This window comes from Solanum stenotomum, chromosome 8 (genome assembly GCF_019186545.1).
Source record: "Solanum stenotomum isolate F172 chromosome 8, ASM1918654v1, whole genome shotgun sequence".
Lineage (NCBI taxonomy): Eukaryota > Viridiplantae > Streptophyta > Magnoliopsida > Solanales > Solanaceae > Solanum > Solanum stenotomum.
Genome location: NC_064289.1, coordinates 19,961,319 through 19,973,057, shown reverse-complemented (window position 1 = coordinate 19,973,057; position 11,739 = coordinate 19,961,319). Strand labels below are relative to the sequence as shown.

At 30.5% G+C, this 11,739-nt stretch overlaps 1 protein-coding gene across 1 annotated transcript; it reads right to left on the bottom strand.

Annotated features, from left to right (window-relative positions):
* Positions 1-642: 642 nt before the first annotated feature.
* LOC125872416 (enoyl-CoA delta isomerase 2, peroxisomal-like) lies at positions 643-1,613 on the bottom strand. Its single transcript, XM_049553144.1, has one exon. It carries the CDS (start codon positions 1,529-1,531, stop codon positions 812-814), a length of 720 nt encoding a protein of 239 aa, XP_049409101.1. The 5' UTR covers positions 1,532-1,613; the 3' UTR covers positions 643-811.
* Positions 1,614-11,739: the final 10,126 nt, after the last annotated feature.

Sequence of the window (11,739 nt, the reverse complement as noted above, 5' to 3'; positions counted from 1 at the left end):
CGAAGAGAATATTTATTATATTAAAAAAGTGATAGTTTAATAGTAAAATCACCTTATGAGAAATACAGTATGTAAAATTGTACCTACAATGATAGATAGTATTGTTGAACAGGTTCCTGTCAATATTTGGAGGGAATTCTCCGGATCCACTTTGAAGATAACGCCAGTTATTACAAATTTATTTCAAAGACAACTCAATCGTTACTTCTTATAATTAAATGACATTTATTTTTAATTCAATAAAATCAAGAAAGGATGATTCTCAACCATAAAATCCTAGTGATGCGTCTCATAAAAGTAGTTTGGCATTTTTGTGTTGATTCATACATTATTAGCAATATGTTAAACACTTACTTATCAAACTGTCAATTGTTATACTAAAATATTATCTTTCAAAAATAAAACCACTCCGAAATCATTTCATCAACACCACCTCCAGATTTTGGCTAATCAAGCTTTATTTAAATGCATTTCAATTACAAATATATTATTTACTTTGATTAATTCTATTAGTAGAACAAACAATGTATTTTTGTATTAACATAAATAATTTAGATTATAAATTTTTAAAAGTATTGTTTTTCCTTTTAAACTTTATACTAATATCATGTATATCGAAACGAAAATGATACACACAGGAGGTGCTTAAAATTGATAATTAAATATTAGACGAAAATGATACACGCAGGAGGTGCTTAAAATCGATAATTAAATATTAGACGAAACTACACAAATCCAAACTCCAGAAGTACTAGTAACAATTATTATCAATATTTTCTGACTGTAAAAAAGGGAAGAAAATGGCCCTCACTCAAAGGTGTGAAGGCAAAACTGCAACGTCTTTCAACCCTAAAAGTCCGCACAATTCCGGAAACAACGATTTCCTCATCTCTGCATACACTTTACCATCCCAACGCTTTTTCCCCAGCTCCTCCGCCAGTCGCACCGCCGCATCCACCGTCTCCTCCGCCGTACCATGCGCCGAATCCACCATCCCCAGCCTCACCGCCTCCTCTCCCCTAATCTTCGCCGTTTTCAACACCAAATCCCGCCGAGCACCTGCCGATCCAATCTTAGACCTTATCATCGCCATGAAATAATCCGGCAAAGTCATTCCTATATCCAATTCACTCATATACAACACGCCTTTATCCGATCTCATCGTTATATAATCATGACTCATCGCTAACAACAGCCCTGCCGCCGCAGCGTGGCCGGTAACGGCAGCGATGGTTGGAATCGGGAGAGACATGAAATCGGCAACCACTGGCTTTAACAAACCCACCATGTTCATAAGTCGATCGGCAGCAGCTTTTTCTGAGCCGCCGGCTTGTGCATACTTTAGATCAAAGCCGTTGGAGAAGAATCTTCCATCGGCTTTGGTTATTAGAACAGAACCCTTCACGGATTGGGATTTAACTTGCGCTAGTGTTGATCGGAGGGTCGCGATGAGAGTAGGATTCAACCGGTGCTCGTCGTCGCCGGTAAGCGTAAGATAGAAGATGTTACCGGTTTTTTCTAATGTGCACATATTGGCCAGGAGGAAAAAATGATTCTGTTAGCTTTGAGATGTGTGTTGCGTAGGATAAAGATGACGGATATTCTGAATAATGAAAGAGAAAGTGTATGATATATAGTGAATAAAAAGTTTAATTAATTACACTAAATGCTCTCATGGTATTACTTAATTACGGATAGCTCCTACATATTTTAAAATCAAATATTTACGTCCCTTATATTATAAAAGTTCTATATTTATACCCATAGACATAGGATTATTTTTGTTTTTTATATGGTGTTCGAAGTTCGATCATTCATTTAGGAGTGTGATCAACAGAACCTTTCGACAAATTCAGAGCTCGAACTCAAAAACTATGATTTAGAATGAAATAGTTTCATCACTATAAAATAATCTGCATTTATATGCAAATAAAATTCCATCTAATCAGCTATTCTCTTCGTTCACTTTTACTTGTCACTTTTTTTTAAAATAGATTTTTATATTTTACTTATCATTTTTGACATATCAAGAAAAGATAATTATATTTTTTTTATATTTATCCTCAGCATTAAATATTATTTCTTCAAATCATTTTCGAAAACTTAATATTAAACATCATTTAATAGGGATAGTTTGATAAAATACATGTATCGATGATTAATTTTTTAATGAGTGTATCATGTCAAAATATAACAAGTAAAAGTGATTGGAGGGATTATTTTTGTAAAATGAAAATAAATAATTAAAAAAATTTACATATAGTAAAATTATAAAATAAAAACTTGTGTATTTAACAAAGTGAGAGAAATTTTTTATTACTAACTGTTATAGGTTATTAAATAATTTATGTTTGTTTTTCTATTTATGGGTCACGAAAATAATACATAAACATGATTTTAAATTTGATTTCAACGGATAACTATGTCTTCCAATTTTGAATGTGCACAAGGAGATACTTAAATTTGTATAAAATTGAACAAGTACATACACATGACCTACATGATATAATACAGGATGTCATGTAGGTTACAAAATTACCACATAGGGTGTCATGTAGGATAAATGTGTCTATTTGTTCAATTATATACAAGTTTAAGTGTCTACTTGTGCACACTTAAATTAAATATCATAGCTGCCAATTGATGCCAAATTTAAGGGTCATGTTTATGTATTATGCAAACTATTTCAAAAGATATTAACTATTTTTAACTAAAGATATTTTGTTAAATCGTTTGTCTTCATTTGAATTTTTATATTTTTTTCTTTGAAATAAATACGCTTTTCGTTTATTTTATTTATATTCATTATATTAAGGGTTCATTTGGCCATGCGATATAAAATCATGATTAGAAATATAACGAAGTTGAAGTTTTACCTAGATATGTAATTTGAATTGCTTATGTTGTATGTTTTCTCAATACACAAAAATTTCAAAAGTTGTAAAACTATTACATTGTCCCAATTCTTTATACAATTTTAAAATAAGCAAAAATTTATAAAATTACATAATATACTATCACAAAGTTATTCGAAAAAAATACAATATATATTCATCAAACTATAATTCAATAAAAAAAATTGAACACAAGTTGTATTGTTATAGTGTATTAGTCTTTAATATAATTCTCTCATATAGTATGGGGACAATCTCTTTATATTGAACTTACATTTCTCGATCATATAATCGAGAATACGAATCAACATCGTTATTTTGAACCATGTATTCGTAAATAAATTTGATCAATGTAAATGATATGGTAATAATTGATTTTGAGTAATAATAAAAAAATTATGCATGTTGGTGAAAATAATTGTTATATGAGAAATAAATAATTTAAATAGTAACAATATAAAATCATGAATTACAAATTTTATTTGCTTATCAAATAATTGGCTAGCAGATATAAATGTGGGGTGCTTTACAAAATACTCCCTCTGTCCCTAATTACTTGTCCACTTTTGAATCGACACACCTATTAAGAAAACAATTAATGACATAGTGAGTTTACCATTTTACCCCTATTTATTATGAAATGAATGAAAAGTTCTACATTTTCAAAGTAATTAGTTATTTAATTGAGGATATAATAGGTAAAAAAAATTTGTCCTTTCTTGATTTGTCAAAATGGACAAGTAATTAGGAACAAAGGAAGTAATTTCATACTACCTCCGTCCACTTTTAACTGTCATAGTTTTTTTTTTTTAGAGTCAAACTATAAAAATTTTGACTAATATTTTATGATGTATCTTTTCATCATATTGATATGCAAAAACATTATAATTTATAGTACTTTTTATATAATTTTTAAATATTTAAATTTTTTATTTAAAATATCAAATTAATATAATTTAATTTAACTTTTAAAAATTTATCAAATTAACTTTCAAAATATATAACATGATAAATAGAAGTATCACAATTGGGTCCCTGTGCGCAATTAGAGTTGAATTGCCAAAAAGTAGCTTTCTTGTAAAGCGATAAACACGAATTATTTTATTTGACTTTTACCACCCAACTGCCAACGCCCTTCTCTTCCATTATGATACTCTCTCCGTTCCTTTTATATGTCATTTCTTTTTATAAATAAATTTATAATATTTGTTATTTTATAAAATTAATGTAAAATTTATCATATTGATTTTTTTTTACCCTTATAAATTATTAGCCTTAAATGATATACATTTGACCAACTAAAAAAAAATTAAGTAAATGTTTCATGTTTATTGGTTTTAAATTAACTAATCAAAATAAATTAATTCTTATTCATTGATTGAAAACTTGAGTTCCAAAAAAATTAAATAAAGATAGCATAATAAACTTAATTTCTTAATGCACGTAAAATCTAAAATTATGACATATAAATAGAAACGAAGAGAGTATTTCATACTCCATTTCGTACCTAACAGAAAATATATCATTATCATACTATTTTATAGTATTCTAATTTAACCTTGAGAGCAGGTCATATTGTTTCTTGGAATTAAAGTCTAGTACCTTTCAACTTCGTTGTTTAGAGTTGATATATGTTTTATTATAAAAATAATTTTTATATATTTTATGATTTTACAAATGATTGAAATATATTCTTTTTTTCAAATATAAGTGAACAAAAAATAAATAATTTTAAACAAGATGAAATTGCTCGGATTATAAACACCTCTCACTTTTAATCTTTGAGCTGTGAGTTTGAGTTCACATGAAAGCAAAAAATGGGAATTTGAGTTTTAAAAAACAATTATAGATTCAATTTTTAAATTTTTTGTTAAGAAAATATTCCCACGCATATTCTTTTTTTTTCTTTTATGATTTAGTGGTAAATTTAGATTTATTATTTTTTATGGTTAAATTTATTTATTTTTTATAAAATTTATCATATATATCTTTAAAAGATTTTTAAAATACAAAAAGTAAATTATAATACACCCAAAAAGTCAAATTCAATACCTCTCTCTATTTCGAATAAAGAAAGTATATTTTTTCAAAATATCTATTAAATTAAAATTAAATTAATAAAAGCATATCTAACTTTCTAGAAATAAGTAATTTTTTAAAGAGATAAGCCCACTCCAACTGTAATACTACCGCTTATTTTTTTCAAAATAGAGAAAATATTACTATATATTTTTGTCATTCGAAGTTTGTCCGTATTTGATATTGCTTGTGGAAAATATTTTTCTCTTTGACTGTCAACAAAAAATGTACAAGCCATCTTGGTATACTTGTGGGCTAAGTCTGGCAACGGAACCGGGAGGTGCTGGTTCCGGTTCCGGTCCATTACCGGTTTCATCTCGGTTTTGGCTTGTATCGGTTAGATCCGGACTTACGCGGGTCCGGGAGGGCTAACGGAATGGAAGCCGGGATTTTCCGGTTAGTCCTGGTCCGGTTAGTCCCTGTTCCGGTCCGGTCCAGTTCGTCAGTTTTTTTTTTTAATCTTAAATTTATATAGCCGTTGAGAGCCATTGGGCAACGGGTTTTGAGCCCCACCAACGGCTCTTTCACCCCATAACTCCCCTTTACACCTCCCTACCGCCCAAACCTTTTTTTAATACCCCAACCAATTGTGGCACTCTTATATAGAATTTTGTTTGTGTTCATTAATTATCTATTATTTCTAGTATATTATACACCCTTCGTCCATTTTTATTTGTCACATTACGCTTTTCAAAAGTCAATTTAACTAATTTTTAAAGTTAAATTAGATTACATTAATTCGATATTTAAAAAAAAAAGATATTCAAAAACTATACGAAAAGTACTATAAATTGCAATTTTTTGCATATCAATATGAAATACATCGTAAAATGTTGATCAAAGTTCTTATAATTTAACTCTAAAAAAGAAAATTATGACAATTAAAAGTTGATGGCGGGAATACTTATTATAAACCCTCCCAAAATCTATTAAATTTAAACCAGATTTAAATTTGACCCAAAAATATCCATATATCTCTTGGGGTTTTTGCAATATGAAAATATTATTTTAAATTCTATTTTTTCTTGAACAATTAATCATAGTCATGTAAAACAATTGTTCTGTCATACATTTTCTATCTTCTTAATAATATGATTCGTAGCTATAATTAGAATTTTATAGCAAAATTTTATTAATCGTAGTAATATAGAATTAAGGATAATTAACTTTATATTTCTTACTTTACTTTACGCAAATAGTAAAATATGTTCAAGATCACATACTTCAAGATATTGTTAAAATTAAGGGCATGATCTTGTAAATTGTAGTAATGATATTTAACTAGTTAAGTGAGGATTAATTAACTCCACCCAAATGATAACTAAGACTAACTTAAAATCTTTTCAAAAAATAAATCATCATGAATTCCAAAAGCTTATAAATACTTCCTTTTTTCAATTTATGCAATGTAGATCGAATTAACAAGAAATTTAAGAAAAAAATTGAATGTTTTTAAAGTTTTTAAATCATATCATAATATTTATATGGCTATATAACTCTTGAAGTATGTGATCTTGAACATATCATACTATTTGCGTAAAGTAAAATAAGAAATATAAAGTCAATTATTTCTTAATTTAAAAAAGTATGTCATTCTTTTTTTAAAGAACTAAAAAAATGTCATGTAAATTATGATGTTGATTATTCGAGTCAAGTCAACTACTGAATCACCTTATTAAAATTTGTATTTATTTTGCATTTTTTTTTTAAAGTAAAAAATTCTTGTAACACCATATCTATGAAAAAAAACAAGTTGGATTAGATTAATGAAATTTTATGCTTTATCCATTTGGCATGTTCTCTAAAGATCCTTATGGAACTTCCTTTAAAATATAACATGCATAAATTTAATAGGATGAGAATTAAATAGTGATGGAAATAAAAGAAGCTACAAAGCATATTCTTTGATATAATCGTAATTAATTCCCTTTGTTTCTATTTTTTTTTGTTTGATAAAAAATTGTGAGCAAACCCCACTAGAGAAAAGCAAGAAATAAGCCACTTTTAAAATTTTCATATTCTTTGAGATAGTGTCCTGGTTTTATTTATTATTATTGGAGGGGAATTTTGCAATTTTAGCCCCTATACTGTTATATATAAATAATTATTTTGATTCTCACAATATTTGTCATTTGACAAGGAATATTATTTTTCTGCTAAATAGGATTGAACTGATCATAATTTATTAGCCTGTTATTTTCAAGAATGGCAACTAAGTACTGCAAGTAAATACATTGTAATCGATTGCTCAATTATTTGATAACTAGATCTCTTTTCGGGTCAATCCACTCAATATCCAGCCAAGAGTAAGCTTTTGGCGGCTGTAAAGACGACAAATAACGCAACGGAATATGTAATATAGTTCTAGGCGATCATAGTTGATATATAATTAAGGGACTAAAAGTGTACATTTTATTTAATATAAGATTATATACTTATTGAAATATCTCAAGGACTAATATTAAATTTTAGTAATAATTTAGGGATCAAAATATGGAATTATCCCTATTAGGATACTAGGCCATAAGAGAAAGTAAGAATGGACATTGGACCATATTGTTTTATTATTATTCTAAGTTATCAACTTATCTAACATTTATGTTTTTTTTGTCTTCACTTCTCTTTTTGGTTGCAAATTACAATAACGACCTTTCAACTACCAACTGATGATTTTCCAACAGTTTATTCAGTTTTTTCTCATGATCGATGGGAAGCATACGAAAAATTGATGAATTTAAGTAATTCCTAAAAATTGGCCTGTAAATGCGAAAGTATGCGTTAGAAAAATAGTGTGAGTATATGTGATGGTTCCCCAATTCGTTACAGAAGTCCTCATAAAGTTTTTTTAGAAAAATATTTTGAATGTTTCAGGGCGCTAGATCAATGAGCTAATACACAGGAAAAATTGAGAAATTTGAGTAATTCCTACAACATGGCCTCTAAATGCAAAAATATACGTTATAAATAGTGTGGGTATACGTGATAGTTTCCCAACTCATTACGGAAGTCCTAATAAAGTTCTTTCAGAAGTTTTTTTGGGTGCTCTAGGGCGCCAAATCAATGTGCTAATTAAGACACGAAAAATTGAGAAATTTGGATAATTCCTAAAAAATGGCCTGTAAATGCGAAAATATGCGTTAAAAATAATGTGTGTATATATGATGGTTCCCCAACTCATTACGGATGTCCTCATAAAGTTTTTTGAGAAAACATTTTAGGTGCTACGGGGTGCAAGATCCATGGACAAATACAGACAAAAAGTTGAAAAATTTACTCGATTCGTAAAAAAAGACATGTAAATGCGAAAATGGGCAGTAAAAAATTAGTGTGAGAATACATGAAGGTTCCCCAACTTATTACTCAAGTCCTCATAAAGGTTTTTGAGAAAAAAAATTTGTCATTCATAAAAAAATGTTTGTAAATGCGGAAATGGAAAAAATGGTGTGAATATAAATGAAAGTTCCCCAAATCCTTACGGAGGAGGACCTCATAAAGTTTTCGTGAAAATTTTTTGGGTGCTTCGGCGTGCTAGATCCATGGGCTTATACACACGAAAAATCAAGAAATTTATGCGATTCTTACAAAAAAGGCTTGTAAATTCAGAAATGGGCGTTTAAAAAATGGTGTGAGTATAAGTGAAGGTACCCCAACTTATTACGAAGGAAGTTTTTTGAGAATTTTTTTTGGGTGCTTCGGGACGCTAAATCCATGGGCATTACAAACGAAAAATTCAGTAATTTGCATTTGTAAAAAAAGGTTTGTAAATGTGAAAATGGGAGTTAAAAAAATGGTTTGAGTGTACATGAAAGTTCCCCAACTCATTATGAAGGTCCTCATAAAGTTTTTTGAGAAATATATTTTGGATGCTCCGGGGCGCTAGATCAATAGGGTAATACACATGAAAAATCGAGAAATTTATGTGTTTCTTAAATATTGGTTACTAAATGTGGAAATGGGCGTTTAAAAAATTGTGTGAGTAAACGTGAAGGTTCTCCAACTTTATACGGAGGAAGATTTTTGAGAAAATTTTTTTGGGTGCTCCAGGGCAAGATCCATGGCTTATACACACGAAAAATTGAGTAATTTGCGCAATTCATAAGAAAGGGCTTGTAAATGCAGAAATGAGCGTTAAAAAATAGTATGAGTAGTCGAGAAGGTTCCCGAACTTATTAAAAAGGTCCTCATAATATTTTTTATGAGAAAATATTTTGGGTGCTCTGGGCACCAGATCCATGGGTAAATTAAGGAATTTGTGTGATTCGTAAAAAATGGCTTGTAAATGCGAAAATGGGAGTTAAAATGGGTGTGAGTGTATGTGAAGGTTCCCAACTTATTACGAAGGTACTCATAAAGTTTTTGAGAAAAAGATTTAGGGTGCTCCGAGGCGCCAGATCCATGGGCTAATACATACGAAAAATCAAGGAATTTGTGCGATTCGTAAAATAAGGCTTGTAATTGCGGAAAAAAGGATGTTTAAAAAAATAGTGTGAGTATACGTGAAGGTTCCCAACTAATTACAGAGATCCTCATAAAATTCTTTTAGGAAAGTTTTTTAGGTGCTCGAGGGCGCCAAATCCATAGGCTAATACACGTGAAAAATCGAGAAATTGGCGTGATTTGTAAAAAAAGGATTGTAAAGGCGGAATGGGTGTTGATAAAATGGTGTCAGTATACGTGAATGTTCTCCAACTCATTACAGAGGTTCTCATAAAGTTTTTTTGAAAAAAATATCAATGGTGTGAGTATACTTGAAGGTTCCCCAACTCATTATAGAGGTCCTCATAAAGTTAATTGAGAAAAATATTTTGCGTTCTCTAGGGCACCAGATCCATGGGCATATTATACACAAGAAAAATCGAGAATTTTTCATGATTCATAAAAAGGGGCTTGTAAATATTGTAATTGACGTTAAAAAATGGTATGAGTATACGTGAAAGTTCCCCAACAAATTACAGAGATCCTCATGATACGTGAAGGTTTTCGGACTCATTACGGAGGTCCTCATAAAGTTTTATGAATTTATTTTTTTTGGGTGCTTTAGGCGATTGATCCATGTTCCAATACACACGAAAAATTGAAGAATTTACAGGATTCAGATAGAAGGCTTGTAAATGCCAAAATGGGCATTAAAAAGATGGTGTGACTACGAGAAGGTTTCCCAACTAATTACGGATAACACATGAAAAATCAAGAAATTTGCACAATTAGTAAAAAAAAAGGCTTTGTAAAATGCCGAAATGAGCGTTAAAAAATAGAGTGAGTTTAATAATGTGAAGCCCCAACTCATTACAGAGGTCCTTATAAAGTTATTTAAGAAAAATATTTTGGGTGCTCTAGGGCGCCGTATCCATGGGCTTTACACATGAAAATTGAGGAATTTTCGTGATTCGTAAAAAAGGGCGTATGCAATAATTGACGTTTAAAAATGGTATGAATACGTGAAAAACCCCAACTCATTACGTAGGTCCTCATGATACGTGAAGGTTTTCTCATAAAGTATTTTGAGAAATTTTTTATTTGATTGATCCATGGTCCAATACACATGAAAAATTGAGAAATTTACAAGATTCGTATAGAAAGCTTGTAAATGCCAAAATGAGCGTTAAAAAGATGGTGTGAGTACACGGGAAAATTCTCCCAACTAATTACGAAGGTCCTCATAAAGTCTTTTGAGAAAAAAATATTTTAGGTGCTTCAAGACGCCAGATCATTGGGATAATACACATGGAAAATCTAGAAATTTGTGTGATTCGTAAAAAAGGTGTTATGAAAATGGTGTGAGTATACTTGAAGGTTCCCACATTATAGAGGTCGTCGTAAGGTATTTTGAGAAAAAAAATTGGGTGCTTCGGAGCGCTAGATTCATGGGCTAACATATGAAAAATCAAGAAATTTGCACGATTAGTTTTAAAGGGCTTGTAAATGTGGAAATGAGTGTCCTCACTAAGTTTTTTTGAGAAAAAGTTTCTGGGTGCTCTGGAACATTAAATCCATGGGCTAAGTTAATTAACACACGAAAAATCGACTAATTTACGCAATTCGTAAAAGAGGGTTTGTAAATGCGAAAATAAAAATTAAAAAAAAAAAGAATTAAATACATGAAGGTTCCCCAACTCATTACAGAGGTCCTCATAGAGTCTTTTGAGAAAAATATTTTGGGTGCTCCGGGGCGTTATGGGGCTAACACACGAAAAATTGAGGAATTTGTGCAATTCATAAAAAAAGTTACTAAATGCGAAAATGAGCGTTAAAAAAATGGTGTACGTGAGGTCTTCATAAATTTTTTTGAGTAAACCACTATGTGTTGCGATTCATAAAATGGGGGATGTAAATACGGAAATGGGTGTTAAAAAATTGTGTGAGTGCATGAAGGTCCTCAACTAGATTTTTGAGAAAAAAAATTGGGTGCTAGATATACACACACGAAAAATCGAGTAATTTGTGCGATTTGTAAAACAAGGCACATTTGTACATGCAGATGGGCGGTAAAAAATAGTGGTATACATAAAGGTTCCCCAACTCTTAACCTGGTTTCTCATAATAGAGCTTGTAAATGTGGAAATGAACGTTAAAAAAATGGTGTGATACATGAGGATCCATGGGCTCTATACACCCAAGAAACGAAGGAATTTGCATGATTTATCAAAAAGAATCCTTTGCCTCGAGGCGCTGTGCCCCGAGGCCCCCTTAAGACCTTACCCGCCCGACCCCTCGAGGCCCCATGCACCAAGGCGCCCCCCTAAGACCCTACCACCCGGACCTCGAG